The sequence below is a fragment of the Dysidea avara genome, chromosome 1, assembly GCF_963678975.1.
Source record: "Dysidea avara chromosome 1, odDysAvar1.4, whole genome shotgun sequence".
Classification (NCBI taxonomy): domain Eukaryota; kingdom Metazoa; phylum Porifera; class Demospongiae; order Dictyoceratida; family Dysideidae; genus Dysidea; species Dysidea avara.
Window position 1 is genome coordinate 39,326,582 of NC_089272.1, and position 20,683 is coordinate 39,347,264.

At 38.8% G+C, this 20,683-nt stretch overlaps 1 protein-coding gene across 1 annotated transcript in view; it reads right to left on the bottom strand.

Moving 5' to 3' along the window:
- LOC136264144 (adhesion G protein-coupled receptor L3-like) overlaps positions 1-20,683 on the bottom strand; it is a 212,297-nt gene that overhangs the window by 183,558 nt on the left and 8,056 nt on the right. The window contains exon 2 of the mRNA XM_066058857.1: positions 7,400-7,687. Within this exon, the coding sequence (XP_065914929.1) occupies positions 7,400-7,687 (288 nt within the window). The remainder of the gene's footprint in view (positions 1-7,399; positions 7,688-20,683) is intronic.

The window sequence follows — 20,683 nt, forward strand, 5'->3', positions numbered from 1 at the left end:
CTTGTTCCTTGACTCCCTCTCTGTGTGGACAGTTGTATTTGCAAGGGTCTATACTTATGGGTGAGGAAATGGAATCATATAACGGAACATGGTCTGGATTGGCTCGATCCAGAGAGGTTGGAGTAATAAGTATGCACCACAGGCAGTCTCAGTGGGGAGACTACTTAGGAAATCCTCTTAATTTCTCCGTTTTATCCATATTGAAGTTAGCTCAGGGTGTGAAAGTGCAGGTGGTTCACCTAGGTGCCCATATGGCCCATTGAATTCTTGTGGCTGCCACAGAATGCTAGAACCCTCAAGTATTCCAACCTCCGGAATCAAGAAAACACTGCTTTCACGCATTCATAACTTTACAGCTATTGCCTGGATGCTAATTAACTAGTTTTTCTGTGGAAACTCCCTAAAGGTGGGGCACCTCCTGTTTCAAATTTGAGCTAAATTTTCTCAGCCATAACTGAGATATATGCTTTCAACTTTTGTCTTATAGGTGTGCATAGTTTCTTTCATCTTCTTCTTTTGACACCACTTAGAAAAATTGCTAAGACTCACACATACTTGAGTTGAGTATCTTTAAATTTGGAGGGCAGTAAGAACATAATGCAGCACCTTTACAGTCCAAATTTTGTACACACCAGATAAAGAAAAATGACGTTATGCATGATTTTTTGAAAAAGTCAAAAGCAATATTTTTGTCATGGCCACAGATTAAACCACTTGAACAAACAACTTGACAATCGGTCTGTACATGGAGTAGCAATTGTAATGCAAAGCTTTTGCAGTTCGAAAGAAATCATTCTAATAGTCATGGAGTCATAACAAACACGCCAACCATGTGTAACAAGTGCATACATGATCAAGATACTCTAATAGTGCAGTCACCCTATTAAAACATCCAGCAATGTAATACAGTAAGTTGCTCCATTAAAGTGTCCAAGTCACCATGTAGAGAGTTCAGTTCCAAACAAACCACAGTATATATAGTTCAGCTACATAATGAATCACCCTAGAGAATTCAACTAACAACAAGTAACCCTGTAGAGATACAAACAAGTCACCCTGTAGAATGTGCACCTGCAAAAAAAAGTCACCCTGTAGAATTTCAGCTATGAACAAGTCACCCTGCTGAGTTCAGCTATGTATGTTACAATAGAGAGATCAAGTCACCATGTAGAGAGTTCAGCTACAAACAATTCAAGAGTGTTAAGCCAGTATCATTGCAGCCACTTCAACCTTTGATTTCATCACTTTTTCACCATCACCTTTCTGGAGGGCCACACTCTTATACACAGCTTGGCTGTTTCGGTATAGGCTAGTTATGAAACAACAGTTGATAGGATTGGTTTATTATGTTCTAAATTACTGTCGTATGCTTTTGCATTTGCTAGCAAAATCTTTCTTTTATCCTACCATATATGTGACCGAGATTAGGTGGTGGAAATGGAGTGGGGGGTAGGCTCCCACTTGAACAATGCTTGCAAGAAAATATCAAAATACTCTAATAGAGCAGTCGGCTACTCTAATAAAACAGTCACCTTTACATTTCTTTTAAAAACTGTAAGTAACTGGCTATTTAATTAGTAGCTAAACACATAGTAAAATAGACTAAAATACGCAGGATCTCTGGGCTTCTAAACTTTACTGGGGACAAGCCCCCAGAATATTACTGTATCTGTTGTATGCTTCAAATAGCATTGGATACATTTCTTTGTCAAAGTTTCCCCCTCACTCTTGGGTCTGCTCCACCACCCCTATGACCTATTCTGGGAAAACCAGCCTCATTGCCAATTTAAAAGTATCAAGAAATGCTGGTTTTAAGTATTAGTTCACCAATGATTGAAGCTACATGTACCAAATTTCATGTTATACACCAATTCCTTACCTTCCGGTACTGATACAATCATCTATACTTTTGAACTTACCTGGCAATTACCTGGATTGTTAAAAAGTTGTTTTTGTGCATTGCTTCAATTTGTTTGATACAAACAACCTAATTATTCAATAAAATATGCTAAGTGAATTTTCCATTTCAGTGCACCTTTAGTTTATCCCTACCTCAAGCCTTAGACTTTTGGTTATGACTGTTAGTTCCGTGTCAAGTACCCAAACTGCCATCCGCACCAGTTCTGACACACTCTACTGCTATTAATAAGTTGTTTACAGCTAAGATCCTCTGGCCATAGTAAACCTTGTTCAGACAAAGTACTATCAACTATTTAGCTCACCTCTGTGGCGTAGTACTCATAGTAATATAGCTGCTTGGTTGCTAGCTCACAATACACAGCGAAGGAATCTGATCTTAAGCGCTAATATCATAACATAGAGTGTGAGTACATGCTTGTAAGGATAACGGTACTGTAGTACTCTTACCCCCCCCCCTCCCCAAATGGGTTGGTGATACAAGGCTAAGTCTAGAATCTCCCATACCTGTTAATACATTTTAGTCATCATACTAACAATTGACTATTTGCGTAAATGAATCAGAAACCTCCAGCAGTTCCATCATTACTCTCGTGTGCCAAAAAACAACAGCATTTAGCTAACCTTCAGATGTCACACCAAGGTTAATATCCTTGTGCTTCACATCATCCAGCTCATCAGATCCTCATTTGGAAATAAAGCAAAAGTGCACGTATACACATATATTCATAATTTGTATGCCCTCAAGACATACACCCCATTCACACTATCCCAGGTTAGCCAGAGTGTTTTCATCTCGGGCTATTGAACTCGGGTTGGCACTTGTTCACACTACTGCATCTGATGTGAGCTCAGTACTGCAAGTGCTGAATAATAATTAGCTAAGACAAGCGCACGAGCTTTTGATTATTTAGGTGCTTAATAAAAAGGAACTGGAATTGTAGCAAAGAAAACATAGAACCAGCTGAAATAAGTTGTATAGTGTTACAGATGCAATGTTTAAGCTAGTCGGTGCTCCTTTCACCATGAATATTAATGCAACATTTTGAGCATAACTGTCACAAAGTCAAGCTACCAGAACTACGGTACATCATAGCCATTTTGAAGAAAAGTTTTAGAGCATAGAATATACTAGCTGTGTGGCCAACAGAAGCAAGTTATATTGTTAACCTGAGTTGGCCAGCACAGAATGCGTTCACATTGTACCCTATCCAGAGTTGGGGCTAACGCGTTACAATTGTAACGCGTTACGTAATATATTACTTTTGAAGTAGCGAAGTAATATAACGCGTTACATCCTTTGTAACTAGTAACTAGTAACTGATTACTAATGTCTGGAAAGAAACTACGTTACAATAGTAACTACGTTACTTCGCTAGTGAGTTACTCCGTTATGGTATCGATGCGTTAATCAGTATTTGCGTTACACTAATAATGCATTACTGTAGCGCGTTACAATACAGTATAGCCATTCAGTAACTTACACAAATTTTGTTGAGCGATCAGCTTTTAAACCCGATTCTTATTAATGCACATCTTATTGTCTCGTGATCCAACTCGTGGCATACAGTTGCTGACTCAGCTCGTTCATGACTCAGCTCAATCAGGCGTGATCCAGCTCAATCAGGCGTGACTCAGCGATGGAGAATGATAGTGACTCTAATAGTGACTCTAGCAACCCTGGGATGATGGTGGAAGATAATTCTACACAGTTACTACGAGATTTTGATAGTGCTAGTTCCACTGAAGTAGCGAAGGCTGGACCAAGAGTTGCTACATTTCATGGGTGGATGTACAAGCACTATTTTCACGTTGTTAGCGAAGATTCAAAGAATTTAAGGGTGCGTTGTATCTTATGTGGTGGTAGCAAGACACTTTCTTCTGCTAGAAACACAACTTCTAATTTCAAGAAACACTTGACTGCTATACATAAGAATGTTAAATTGGTTGCAAAAGAAGTAGACAAACCTGAAACTGAAAAGAGGCGGCAAAGAAGTGATACTGATGATAGTGAACCAAAGAGGCAGTGCACATTGCCAGATGTATTAGCCAGAAACTCCATCCCTGCACAGAAAATGCGAAGTTTGCTCTCTGAGTATATAATAGAGGATATGCAGCCTTTGTCAACTGTAGAGTCACCAAGTTTTCGTAAATTAATCAATAACATTTGCTCCACCCAAATTCCAGACAGAAAATCTTTCACCCTACATCTTGACAAAGTTTACGACTTGATGCTCAGTAAGATTAAGCAGATATTGGAAAAACTTGATGTTGTTTGCACTACTGTTGATGTGTGGACAGCTCATCACAGGAGCTATTTAGGGATGACTGTCCACTGGATAGATCCACAGATGTTAAAACGGCATAAAGCAGCCATAGCATGTACAAGGATGACAGGAAGACACACCTATGATGTTCTGGCATGCAAAATAGAACAAATCCATACAAGCTATAGCTTAGCTGGAAAAGTTTGTGCTACAATCACAGATAATGGATCCAACTTTGTTAAAGCTTTTACAGTGTTCTCAGATTCTGCTAATTGTACTACTGAAGAACGTGAAGACGTCGAGGAAGAAGGAGAGGATGTGGCCTTTGAAAACGTTGATGAACTGCTATCAGTGGACCCAGAAGAAACTAACATTGATGATGATTTAACTCAAGTGCAGTATGACTTACCACCACACTATAGGTGTGCTGCACACACACTTAATCTGGTTGCCAGTAAAGATGTTGACAAATTCCTTTCATCTTCCACTACATCGAAGACTGTGTACCGCAACTCATTTGCTAAGAGTTCTGCCTTATGGAATAAGGCAAGTAGATCTACAGTAGCTTCAGATACTGTACAAGAAGTAACTAAGAGAAAGCTGATTGTGCCCACTGCCACAAGGTGGAACTCTTATTATGATGCAATAGTTAGAGTAACAGAGAATTCTTTAGTAGAATTAAATGAGCTCTGTACGAAATTGAAGTTGCGTTGTTTCAGTGAGCGAGAGTTTAAGTTTCTGAAGGAGTATTGTGTTGTTTTAAAGCCTCTTTCAAGAGGTTTAGACATTTTGCAAGGAGAAGACAACTGTTTTTTTGGTACTGTATTGCCAACCTTAGAAGCTATTATCAAGAAAGTGGTGGCTCTTCGACCTGATCTTTCATCAATGACCATAGGGCTTGCTGGTGCAGTAGAAGATGCCATCAGAGATCGTTTCCAGAAGGTTTTCCAAAATGATAATGCCATCATAGCAGCCATAACTTTGCCAAAGTTTAAGCTCAAGTGGGTGGAATCACAAAGCAAAAAGGATCTGTATAAGCAAACGCTCATCCAAGAAATGCGATCACATGCTACAGATAAAGTTGTGGCTGTGCAAAAATCACAGGATCAGCCAACTAAAAAGAATAAAGATGATTTCTATGACTTTAAATCAGATGAGGAATCAGAGTCACAGAGCAATGTGGAAATTGAAGCAAATGATTATTTAAATAATGCAAAGACTATTGAGAGTCTCCACAGATATCCTGTAGTAAAAAGGCTTTTCCTTTTGTACAATACGGCATTGCCTTCCAGTGCCCCAGTTGAACGACTATTCAGTCTAGGTGGATTAGTGTTAACACCAAAACGGAACCGATTGATTGATGACAGATTTGAAAAATTACTTCTCATGAGATACAACAAGGACTTTTTACATATTTAGTTTTATGTGGACAGTGCTTGTACATATGTAATTTAATTGTATTATTGTCTCACATGATTACATTGCAAATTTATTATCACTTAATTCACTTTATGTCTACTGTCTTGAAATGATATTGCTAGTAAGAAGTAACTAGTAACGTAACTACTAGTTACTTGGTAAAAAGTAACTGTAAATGTAACTGAGTTACATGAGATGAAAGTAACTAGTAACTAGTAACTGATTACTTTTTTGAAGTAACGACCCCAACTCTGACCCTATCCCATGCCAGTCCACCTCTCTTTGTCATGCCATGCTGGATGCAGTTCGGCATGGCTCACTGAAATTTGTTTCAAGCTGTGCCATGCTTTACCCGGGTTAGAAGGGAGGTGTTAGCCAACTTTCTGGACATTAGAATTGCTTGCAGCATGACCTAGTCTATCATGTGAAACACTAACGGTTACTTTCTGCTACAGTCCAATTGTGACTTAATATATTAATGCTTCCTTCGTTTAGGCTTAGCTACTATAAGAACGCACCAGATGGCTAAGGCTGTGTGCTGCTTTGTTCCCCCCCACTTTTCGCAGCATTAGCTTGCAACTGATGCCCCTTCTATTGACAATGTAATGCCTACCACTGCTAGCTATGTACCAACAAGTAGCAAAAAGTTAGCTGTTACCCTTCCCCCTTCTCTTCCCATCCCATCTCTTCAGGTGCCATAATCAGCTGACAATGATGCCTATCCCAAATAGGCATGCAATAATGTGCCAACCAGAGCACAACTGCTAGTGGTATACCCACTGAGTATACTGAGTTTCTATTAGCAATACTTGCATGTACGTATGTTTGTAATTATGCTTTTTTATTGCAGGGTAAACTCAGTCTAGCATATATCCTTTTGCCAGAATACAACTTGCTTGTTATTAATGATTACAGTATAACCATATCACCCAGGTAAAAAAACTTGCATGGATCTTGCTAATCTTGCATCAAATTCTTGCACAAATCTTGCACCAATCTTGCCAATTCTTTCACTTGCGCAAGTGAAAAGGTTCTTTATTTACTTGCACAATTCTTACAAGATTCTTGGCCAATCTTGCAAGATTAAATGTGACCTTGCAAGATCTTACACGGGCTTGTTAAATCTTGCAAGTTTTTTTTACCTGGGGTGCATTCCCACCTACATACAGTGATTTAGCAATCGTGTATGTGTGTGTCATACTGTGTGTGCTCTGAGTTTTTACACTGTGATACAAAAACAGAATACGGCCACATTAATTCATGAGAATAGGGTAATCACAAATGGGATAATCAGATACACACAAGGTTCACATACCCCCTCTTCCTACAACAGCTTACTTGGGTGAAAGGTTCCACTGCCCTTTGGTGGTCCCCCTTTCTGTGGCTTGAGTACGAAGAATTTGGTGGAGTGAAAAACAATTCCCGACACCAAATGTTTCCTTATACCCAAGCATCTGTTGTCTCAAATTAAAACCCATTTTTCACATTGGTCTCAAGTAGAGTTGGAGATCTATCCCAAACAACAGTTGAGACCCTGTACACATACCAAACCACCCCCACAATCATCAGCTTGTGGGAAGAGAAGAGGACTCAGGACAATGAGACCAAAAATCAACCAGACGGAAGAATAACGAGTGACCAACATTATTGGAGTTAATATTATCTACATTAATAAATCTACAGTATCATCCTTATCACAATAAGTCTTATGATAGATTGATTATCGGATATATCTAGATAATCACACAGCTCTATTCCTTACTGATATGCATGCACATGACATATACATAACTGACCTGTCACATTCAACACTATGGAACTATTAATGTTACTACCACGAGCTATGCACTCATACTCAGTGTTATCGTCCTCTAGTGTAACATTAGTGATCACAAGATCAGTAAAAGCATGAGTAGTAGAGTTGAACACCAACTGATGATTAGTTAGAGCATTAGTATCAACAATTGTTCCATTTCTCTTCCAATTTAGATCCACTGCTATTCCATTACGTAATATCACACATTGTAGAGTTACATCACTTCCCTGACATGTTATACTAGGACCAGTAGCTGGTTGAATGAGTGCTGCCATCACCAACAAATGTAAAATAAGCAAACAAGCTTAGCACAACATAACACTTCTACTGTGCATACATTATAATGGAGACCATACAGTGATCTCAAACACAGCATGGGTACATAATGAGACTGCTTAAATATGGTTCCTAAATTAATTGGCTTCAATTCAAATTAAGTTAATTACCACTGTGACTTATGTATTAAGGTCAAAACTGACCAATTGAAATTGTGTTAGAAAGTTTCAGTCAGATAGTCTTAAACACTTGTTGGCAAATCCTTTCCATTGAAAGCTAGAACTTTCATATTCATACAAAAGAATTTTTACCCCGAGTTATGTCAAATAGTATGGGACATACAGTGTTACTCATTCCATGTAGGTCACATGATAGGAACATCACTCATGTACACACAGAGTGAACTAAAGTTACAAAGTTATCTACAGCAAACCAGCCAAGCTGTATAATCTCACAAGTTATGTCATAACAGTTTAATTTGGTATTTTATAAATTGCATAGCTAATTATAATCCATCATTCTAAGGCAAGATAATTTATGTTGATTTCTTGTAGGCATCTAAGACATGCAAGTAAGAAGAGAAGGTGTTTGGAATGTACATACAATGCTGAGATTGTGAGTGTTGTAAATACTGTACCTAGAGACTAGCCTCTGCCCTACACACACATGCACACGCGCACACACACACACGCACAAACACACACATGCAAAGAGGGGTGAGGAGTGTTCACTACACACTTAGGGGGTGTTCAGAAATCTCTACTAGCCAGTTTGGAACTACTCTTGTCTACAACAGCTGGTACTCTGTTTTTAATCACATATACAGCTCTCTTTAAAATGGTACTTAAACTGATACTATTTGCTTAGATTTCTGAATGAAGGCTGTGCAGGTACACTTCAGCCTAGTTGAACTAGCAGGGAGGGGTATTCAGAATTAGAAATACTTATTATAATTAGCTAAAATAGTAGACAAATTTTCAAAATTGACTGTTATTTTACATTTTGTCCAAGATATGATGGCAAGATAAATATACTCAACCTATAATTAATCTACCTATGCTATGGTTAGAGACCAACCACGAGGATCTTTGTGATTTAAAAAACTGAGGCAAAGCTGAGGGATTTTAAAGCACAAAGATCTGAGTGGGTGGTGATTTAAAAAATGGAGGGCGTGTGAACATTATCATGTCATATCTTGCATACAATGTATTGGGTGCTCTTTATTTTCAAATGCAGAGTAAAGGTACATGCCTTCTTTCAACTCAAAAATGTACGCTATTCTTGGTAGCTTACAAATACAGTAACTAGAACTTCACTGGCTACATGCACAATGATGGAAAAGTTGACCAAATATTAATCAAATATTCATAATGAATAGTGACTGACTGCCCACATGATAGTTTGAAACCCTTAAAAATTGAAGCAAGAATCTCTTTAACTTTGTTTGGTCTTGGCACTGAATTTTTGAGGTCCTTAACCATTGACTCTGTGTGACTATGAATGCAACAACAAGATTGTCCTATAGCTATTAAGTGTCTCACTGTATTCAAGGTCATCTTTCTTATGAACCATTTTAGTCATGATTACTTGAAGGGTGTGGCTCATCACTGAAAAACTGCTAAATGGGGGCTTACTTTTGTACTGTAACAGATTTTTATCAACCAAAAAACAACTTAGCTAAGTTAATCCCATTAGCACCACCCTTTGCATAGATAGGAAGAGTCTGGACATTCTAGCATACAAAAAATTTGTAGCTGGTTACAGAAAACACGAATGTCAACAATGAAAAAAAGTCATGATGGTTAAGTACTGGCTGAGAGCAAAGGAAATCCTGAATTCCAGGTTGTGTGGATCCCCAGGCACTTCAAGCTGCCTGTGGATCAAGTCACCACCTGGTCTGGAATCATTTCTACGAGTTATAGTAATATTTTTCTGATTACCTACTTTATTACTAATATTTTTTTGACTGACTACCTGGAGGATGATCAAGACACATGATAGTGTGTCGTGCAGCCAAGTACAGCCAGTGCAGGTACACGACAGACAAGTGTGTATTTCACAGCAACCAACAAACGCTGTTTTCATGCATTCATAGCTCGATAATGGCTACACAGAAATTAACCATGTTTGCTGTGGAAATTCCCTCGGGGTACAGCACTTCTCATTCCAAATTAGAGGTGAATCCACCCATCTATCACTGAGATACGCATCTTCAAAGTTTGTCTTATTTTTTCATTGAGTGAAACCTTTGTTTAGTGGCCACCTCTTAAAGACCACCTTCTTATAAAGACCATCTCCATACAAAGGCCACATTGTAATTAGTTCTCAAAAATAGGTGGCCATATAAGACCATTTCATGGTCCGCTGAAAGACCACCCTCTTTACAAAGACCACCTCGTAATAATAGCTTAGATTCCAAGTATGTATTCCATGACTTTATCAAAACAGCTAGGCTCGTACGGTAAAACCTCACTTAGCGTCACTTTTAAAGACCACTTATATACAAAGACTAGATTGTAATTAGGTTTTAAAGATAGGCAAGGCCACTTCGTGGTCACCTTTTATACAGGCCACCTCTTTACATGGTAACATTTGATAAGCTTCAAACATGTATATTTTGTGACTCATAGAAAGAGGTCAATGTTATCTCCCATATTTTGGTCCACACTTCACTCAAGTCATCTACCATTATTGCTTAGTTTGTACCAGAATGTGCCAAGTCCTTAATCTATGCAAGTGAAATATGACTAGTACACTACAACCTATATATTGTATCAACAAAAAATGAGGTCTCATAAAGAGATGATGACCTTAAGAGTATAGTATTTTTTAGCTGACCTAGCTGTTTTGATAAGTCATGGAACCGCGATGATTGGAACCTAGGTAATACTACAATGTGGAGAGGTGGTCTTTATAAAAGGTGACCATGAAGTGGTCTTGTAAGGTCAGTGTGCCTTAGCCATCTTTGAGATCTAATTACAAAGTGGTCTTTATAACAAGGTGGTCTTTAAGAGGTGGCCACTAAATAAGGGTTTTTACTCTAGAGTACATTTATATGAAGATTTGACCATTTCCACTTTCCGTTTCCGGTTTCCATTTCCACTGTTTCCAATTACCAGTAAACAGTTCCATTGATTTATAATCCTCAGGGTGAAAAAGTTGGTTCTCAGTTGCAGTCTACTTTGCTGTTTATAGAGTTTCAGATGGTGACCTCTTGTATGGAAGATGGGGCTAAGTGTAAACAATTTCAACCAGTCAATATCACAGTAACCTTTCAGTAGTTTATATGTTTCAATAAGGTTACCATGCTGTCTTCGACAATATATATATAAAGAATAAATTCCAAGTTCTTTCAGTCTTGACTCATATGGCTGATTAGCTAGAGCAGCTACAAGTTTAGTTGCCCATCTCTGTACTCTCTCCAGGGTATCAATGTCTTTAGCTAAGTATGGGCACCAAAGTTGGACACAGTATTCTTGGTGATGTCTTACATATGTCTTGTACAAGAAAGTAAATAATTCTTTAGAAATCCTTACAAATGTCCTTTTGAGCATTCCCAGAATCTTCGTTGCACAAGCAGCAGCTTTTTCACAATGCAGGAAAAACTTCAAGGATGATGAAGTCCAAACCCCTAGGTCTTTTTCAAAGTCAACTTCGGTCAATTTTAGTATGGACCTTGGGGTAGTTCATGTTTCCATTATAACTTGAAAATCGGTCTGTACATGGAATAACTATCGTAGTGCAAACCTTTTATGGTTTGAAAGAAATCGCACTAACAGTCATAGAGTTATAACAAAATCTCCAATCATGTCTAAAATTGCGGGATTGAGATATTTTAATAGAGCAGTCACCGCGGGGTAAAAAGGTGCACAAAACAATGCCGAAAAAAAGACCACAGATCGAACCAGGGACCTTCACATGTATCTAACACCCGCATCTTTAACCACTGAACCACTGCTATCTTGGCTACTCACCTTAATTTATTTCTGCTTTATAAATGAAAGTTCATCAACATTTGTAATTCATAGAACTTGTAGATCTATCAGTGGAAATTCTACATGCGTTGTATTGAAGCACTCAGAAAAAATGTGTGCTCTATCAGAGTAGCTATTATGAAAAAGCCTATACCAAGTGTGTCATGCGGCCAAGTACAGCTGGTGCGGGCGGGTGGGTGGGCGACATATTCGTATTATGGAAACAAAAATCGCCGTTTTATGTATGTGTTGTTCCATAGTCTTAATCAGTATAATCGATAACCATTTCTGTTGTGGAAGCTTCCTCAGGATAGGGTATCTTTCATTCCTAATTTGAGTCAAACCTGTCCAGCTATCATTGGGATATAAGTTACGTGCCTTTGTGAAATGGGTGAGGATGGAGCTTGTCTAAACATTTCTGCTTCAGAATTCTGGGGAGGCCACGGAAGACATTTTTGATGTCAAAGTGTTTATTAATGCTAATGCACCTTCATATCGTAGTACCCAAGTATCCTAACTTTATCGATGTTTTGAACTTGAGCAACTATGAACAACGTAGTACTATGGAAATGAGATGGGTTCTTTTACCTCACTTGTATTTTCAACATTTGGTACAGTGGTGGTATTGATCGTGCTGCGGCTGTATTTTACAGAAGACTTAAGTTTCTTCCTTGTCTCCTCAGAAGGAGTCCTGTGATGTTATGGCTGTGTTGCAGGATTAGTCATTCTCTGTTACACTGCACTATATGGTGCACTATACTGTGCTATATTATGTGTTTGAGAGGAGCTAGATTACACATCAGGGCTGTCCGCCACTTTCACTAGGAGCACCAGTTTGTCTACCGTTTCTAACAACTTTAGTGCTAGGAGTGGTAGCAAAGGGTGCTGGTATATAACCCTAGAAATAAAAGTAAAATTAAAAAAAGATATACATGCCTTCAAAAATTTATCTTATTTCAGTTCTTCATTTGCAACATAGACTTTGATGATTCCTGTATAGTAAAGGGGGAAAAGATCAAAGGAATTATCAAGGCCAACCGTATATGCTGGCTTTGGAACTTGCAATTACAAAAACAACTGATATCTGTATTATCCACGCAAAAACAGCCAAGCTGTGAAAAAAGGTGCGGCCATAAAAAACCTGGGTGAAAATGTTGTGAAATCAAAGGTGGTGGCCAACAAATGGTAGCAATGATGTTATGCTAATAAATTTTAATAATGGCTATGTACATTGTTAAAATTTATTAGCACTAACATCATTGCAGCCATTTGTTGGCCTCCACCTTTGATTTCACAACTTTTTTCACCCAGGTTTTTATGGCGACACCTTTTTTCACAGCTTAGCTGTTTTTGTGCAGATAACATTTCCCTAACAACCTACAGTACCCACCTAGTAGCCTTATTATTATTATTATTATTATTATTATTATTATTATTATTATTACTAGGACTGGGTCACACATAACCAAGTAAATTGTTTACGTATAAGACAACTTCTATTTTGTTTCTCTAACTGATGTATAGTAAGTACAGTAGGACCCAAGCATCTGTGTGCCAGTTCAATTATAAAAGTGTTAAGATAAGTGAATAAATCAAGCCCATTCAAATATTTATATAGTAAATTCCATTCAACTGCTCTAACTGAAATATATGAGAGAGAAGTGTAATGGCCACCATTCAATCTCGATTAGTTGGCCTTGACATTTCAGTTCAACTGTGCTTTAGTCTACTACAGAAAGTGCTGCACACCCAAGAACAATAGACTGCCAGTGGAAAAGAAGAAAATTCTGCTCCATACATTTATGATATATGCCATGAGGGTTGGATGGAACATGAAATGGAGAGAAGATCAAGTTATTGTGAAGAGTTCCAACTGTATTTATATAGATACTATATCTGTGCAAAGTGTACATTTGGTACAACTCAGTGGGACCAAACTTAATTTGTTACTAAGAAGTAGGCCTGAGCCAAATATACTCAAATTTTTGCCTAAAATGCTTTCATGAATTTCCCAAAATATTTACCTATTATGCACTTTATGCAGTGTCCCTTCCTAGCTTAACAACATTCCTTACCATAATTTTAGAATATTTTAATTAGCGAATGCTATATTAGAGCATTTCACTACATACTGACTGTTCTATTAGAGAGCATTGATCAAAGGAGGTAAGGCAGTGGCGGATCCAGGGGTGCACGTCCCCCCCAACACACACACCCCTTCAAAAAATTGTATACAAGATTGAGATACTCTGATACAGCAGTCAATTACACTAATAAAGCAGTCACACACACACACACACCACACACACACACACACACACACACACACACACACACACACACACACACACACACACACACACACACACACACACACACACACACACACACACACACACACACACACACACACACACACACACACACACACACACACACACACACACACACACACACACACACACACACACACACACACACACACACACACACACACACACACACACACACACACACACACACACACACACACACACACACACACACACACACACACACACACACACACACACACACACACACACACACACACACACACACACACACACACACACACACACACACACACACACACACACACACACACACACACACACACACACACACACACACACACACACACACACACACACACACACACACACACACACACACACACACACACACACACACACACACACACACACACACACACACACACACACACACACACACACACACACACACACACACACACACACACACACACACACACACACACACACACACACACACACACACACACACACACACACACACACACACACACACACACACACACACACACACACACACACACACACACACACACACACACACACACACACACACACACACACACACACACACACACACACACACACACACACACACACACACACACACACACACACACACACACACACACACACACACACACACACACACACACACACACACACACACACACACACACACACACACACACACACACACACACACACACACACACACACACACACACACACACACACACACACACACACACACACACACACACACACACACACACACACACACACACACACACACACACACACACACACACACACACACACACACACACACACACACACACACACACACACACACACACACACACACACCCATCTATACACAAGCAAAACATGTAGACAAACACTTTCAAAAGAAGTACGTACATGTGTTTTGTGTATGCGCTAAAAGGTATATAGGCCCAAAACATAGGGGTAAAAAATAGTTGTTGGAGCAGTGGCAGAGGAAGTAGTTGATATGAGAGGGGGCTGACCAGAGTATAGAATTTCTGGCAGCAGAGGTCTGGGGGGCACAGCCCCCCCCCCTCAGAAGTTGTAGCCATTATAGCTTTCACAACGTCTCAAAGTTCACCAAAATTAATTTCTAGGGTACAATTTGAAACATTTTAACTAAAACACCAACTTTTAATCAAAACAATTTGAGGTTACGGTATGGGCAATCATTCAAAATTTTTAATGCCTATCAATACTTGTTGAGAAGGCCATAAAACCAGTCTACTGAGTCAAGCAGTGTGAAAGGTTCAAAGCCCTTCATATTTAATGTTTTTATGTCACTACAGTACAGTATAGTTTGAAGCAGGTGGAACACTACAAGTTGTTGTAGCAATACATGTGTACATTGCTCAGCTCCAACTATCACTACCTTGTTTTCCGTCACCAAATGCAGCAAAAGCTGTAGGCTCTATATATGGGCAGTTCTGGGGCATGGTGATGCTGTATACAACAGATATGTTGGTGATTTGGATGTTTGCTCCCAAATGTTCATAGTTTATATAGAAGCCCAGAGAGCCTATACAATTTCACTGTTCTTAGCTAATACTTAAGGAGAGAGAACCACCAATGATGATGAAAATAGTGCATATGTATCTTTTACAGTAACTGAGAGAGTGGTGTTCCTCAGGCACACATGACCACAACATGGAAGACCATAAGGTGGGTATGGCAAGGAGTGAAATTACAACAAAACATACAAAAAAGCTGCTAGCTTTTTAAAGGAACTGTAAAGGTGACTATTTTATTAGAGTAGCTGACTGCTCTATTAGAGTATCTCGATCTTGCAAACATTGTCCAAGGGCCCCACCATCTATATGGTTCCATTAATTAAATAATTACCAAATTTTCGTGTTTGACATCATCCAGTGCTACCTTTTAGGCCCCACCCTTTTAAGGTAATAACAAAAGTTTCCCGGTTAACCTAGGGGCAACGGTTTAAAAGAAATTCACACAGTCTAAGTACAAAACCTTCTACTCCAGCCTGTTGTTTTCGCATAAGTCACTCGTGTATTCTTCCTTTGTTTGGTCGAGTGTCTCTCACACCAGTATCTCGATCTTTCTACAGAGTACGCTGCTCTATTTCCATCTGGTGAGTTCTCATGTCGAAGCGTCGAGTCGAATTTTGTAGTATCCAATGCTTAGTTTAACGCGCAGCGCATATGAACTGGTTGCTAAGAATTACAAACCTGGTTTACGAACCGGTTGTACGAGTTCAATGTTTGGTTTTACGTGCAGTGCATGTAAACTGGTTGCTACGTGGCCGTAGCTACTCAAACAGGTTATACAAGTTGAACGCCTAGTAACTAACGCGTGGTGTGTAGTCAAGAACTGGAAAGGACGGTGTCTATTAGAAAACCTAACTCATTAACGAAAGCACTTGGGAAAAAACCCATAGTTAATTTTGACGTTTGTGTATCGTCTAACACAACCCCGGTGAGTATTAGTTTGTGCACTTCGTAGTTAGTCCTGTACATTAATTATTTATTTAATTATTTATGATGTCATTTCTTATTATTTTTATTACTTGGTTATGTAATTAGTACTTTACAGTGACCAGCACCGAAGGTCTGACAACAACATGTACTGCAGCCTTAGGATTACCTAACCTAATTAGACCTAATGACTTGACCTAGTGACTGATAAGGTGTAACATTCTTTGGTCCCTAGAGAAATAGTTACTAAAAAATTGTTGATGAAAACCATTACTATAATAGAAATTTCCTATTTGACCTTTCATTTTGCAATGCTAAAAAGAATAGTTCCCTAGTTGGGTTAAATCACAAAGAAGCTAGTTTCCTGGCCTTAAAATCCTCTCAAGGATGAGATGTTCTAACAGAGCAGTCACATTATTGTAAAGTCTCCTCCCACACCAAATATTGAAAACATCAGGACAGGAAACTACTGGAGCAGCTTTAGCCAGTTCTAATTTAAAATAATGATTTTCATGTGAAAGCATAAATGGAAACAGAAATCTAATAATCAACTTTGGTTGGCAGCCTAGCCTCACGAACCAGACCCTATTTCTTGGGGGTGGCACTTATCAGAAAGGGTCTACAGTTATAAGGTATTGGCAATGATAGTCTAGAAGCAAATCAACAGAGGATTACTTCACCCTTAATGAACTGATAACATATTGTTCACTCAAACACACATGACCTATACCTTACATTATATACACTAGGCTAAATATTACACTAAAAAAGGCTCACGTAAGTTAAATATGTGACTGGATCTACGAAAACCGTTCTTATCGCCCAAGACAGGAAGTTTGATTTTTTCTCACAAACACAAAACTTAATGAATGCACTATCAAGTTCCACTGCCACAGTCAACCAGAGTAAAGTGGTCTGCTTTTGCTGGCTGCTTTTTTAAAGCACAGTGGCAAGCCGTACGAGTGGTCTGGGTTCTTGATGGAACCCTGGCCAACCAGGAGATGGCTGTGTGTGGTTATACAGCTCCGTGGTGCTGGACAATGACCTGTGTTGTAAATTTCTTTTCATTTTAGCCAGTTCTGGGGACTGAATAGCCCATAACTTGGCCTAATTCATCCCAACACGTTTCTTTTCAATTTTTGAACACCATCTTGCCCGCCTTCCTGGGCCCCTGCCCCAACCCTTCTGGAGCTCGCCTGATACAGACAACCTCGGTTTAAAAACTATCTAACATGGCGGGAAACTTAGCTGTTGGCTACTTCTTCAGTGGATGATCAGGAAGGTAAGAAATTGTTGTGAAACATGTGAAAATTTGGTATGCATAGCTACCACCATTGGCCAGCTACAACACTTTGAATATTTAAAACCGACGTTTCTCGATACTTTTAAATGGGCTGGTTTTCCCAGAGACAGTCACATATATGTAACAATAGTTAGCCTTTGACACTGGTTGGCCTCCCATACCATACTTATACTGGAACCTATTATCAACCGATAACAATTCCGCATACTTTTGGATACTTACATGTTGTTCTGAAGCCTTGTGCTGTCTTCTTTACTGATTTTTGCCTATTTTGTACCTGTAGAGACCAATTTATCATAGACACTGTATGGGTAAGTTTATCTCATAGATTATCACTTACTGCTATCTTAGTTACACCACCTCACTGTGGACAAAACTGCGGAATGAAAGTAAAGGAATATACCAAGCCAGCACTTTCATTCTAATGTTATCCAGTTAAAAAAGGCTAGGAGGAAGTAGCGGACGAGTCAAAATAAAATGATTCAGAGCGTACGTGCAGTGCAAGTTGTAATGCGATTTGAAACTTGAAGTCAAGGAATGAATTGTAGTCCACAAAATAGTGGTGTGCGATATCAGGATTTTTATTTCGATATTATATCGATACGATATTGGGGTAAATATCGAAATTCGATACGATTTTCGATAATTTTTAATTGTGTGGGTGGTGTAATTGCGTGGGCGGCCGATATTTATAAATATGCTTGAAATACAATTTGCACACAAACTATTGCATAAAACTAATAATAAGCCTAGAAAACTGGCAGACCAGTTTTTAAAGTGGCTATATAGATAGTACAGAACCAGCCTTCATTTCTAGCGTGATTGCGCAATCACACACTAAATCCTGTAGATTTATCGAAATATTGTTCGATATTTCGATAATTATCGCAAAATATTACCTTTTCGATAAATAACGAAATCTGCTAAAGCAGTTATGTATCGAAAATCGATACGATAACGATATCGACAAAATTATCGAAAAATCGATATTTTTCGATATTCGCACATCACTACCACAAAAGCACTCTAATGTGATGAAGAGATGGAATTTGCAAAGTTTCTAAAAGAAGTTTTTAACCTGGGCTGTGGAAACACTACAAGGGATGTTTCAGAAGACCTAATAGGAAGAAAGGGTGAGGTGGTAATACAGCTTAGTTCTTGGATGTTGTCCATGATTTATTACATAATAGTTATACGGGCACAATGTGGAGTCTATGAAATTTATAAACCCTCAGGCCCTTAGTAGCGCCCTCGCTTCGCTCGTGCGCTACAGCCCGGGCCTTCGGGTTTATAAATTTCATAGACTCCACATTGTGCCCGTATAACTGCTTTAGACTCTATTTCACATTACACTCAGATTACTTACCTCATCCACGGCTGTTTCTGCTGTAGGCTCGGCTAAAGCGGCTGGTTTTCTTATGACAATACTAGTGCCATGGCAACTATGCGTCCTCACGTGACTAAATAATCGTGCTTGTTAAATCTCTGCACGTGAACAACGCATAGCGATTGGACAAACCCGATTTTGAGCATATGTCATATTGTGCTTGAAGGCGTGGAGTATATTAGAAAACAAGGTGGAGTATATGAGATTTATTACCAACCCAATACAGCCTAAATAGAGTCTAAGTATTCATTATTTCTCCTTGTTACAGAGAATAATGGAGTTAATAACCTGAATAACTCACCAGGGCAAATATGTATCAGAGACAAATCTAGGATTCTAGTAGGCCCAAAACATCTAGTAGTGTGCCAAAACTGGAGACAAGAAAAGTGATATCAGTCAACTGGTAGATTTCCACTGCTATACATGTGAGAGTGTCACTGGCCAAGTGATTTTTGCCAATCATGTTTTATTTAGCTCTGCCTAAAGTCATGGGTAGATGAGCACGGATCACCACTGTGACATACATGTAGCTAATAGAAAAGGCAAGGAAGCAGCAAGTAAAACACTAGAAGATGCAGTAAGAAGACTGTATAATACACTATGCAAACCAGCTATTTTAAGCTAGTGTAGAGATTTACCACCAAAACTACCAGCACAGCTGCAACTACTACCGATTAAGAATAAGCCTGAGTCAAATATGCTGGCATAATTTAAAGCATAGTAGGCATACTTACTATGCTAGCATTATATGCTAACATATTGTAGTAGTATCGTAGTAGTATCCTAGTAGTTTTATGTACATTATTGCTTGTTTATTTAAAGATGGCACAACACGTGTCAGCTGAAACCATTGCAAATACTGTAAGTAATGACAATAACCATGGTGGCATGAAAGTGTCAGTGAGTTCTAATGATGAAAGTGAGGATAATCAGGATAGTAACAATGACAGTGATTAGATAGACATATTTACTGATGGTGAAACTCAAAAGAAGGTAACAGAAGTGGCTTTTCTACTGGTTTATCTTATTCTAGTCGGAGCTCACAAGATGTATTGTCAAGTTCCACATCAACAGAAAACCTGATGCCTGTAAGGAATCTTTTATAAGTATTGAGAGATCCTCAAAAACCTGTTCTTGCCAGAAAGTGTAAGTTTCCAGTAATCCACTAATAGGAAAATGTAGAAAAACGTGTGGAAACTCATCCTCAGATCCAAAAAAGGTAACTATTCAGCAGCATGCCCAGCAATATGGCAATGAGCCTTGTGTCATATCAGCTGGAAAGTTATTTTGCAATGCCTGCAGATAGGAGCTGAGCTTGAAGCATAGCAGCATTAACAATCATGTCAAGTATATAAAACACAAGAGAGATAGCTAAAGTTTTCTACAAAAAAGAAACAAGAGGAAGATATTGCAAAATGCATTGCAGAAACATAATAAGGTATTTCATTTAGTTAGTGAAACTTTGC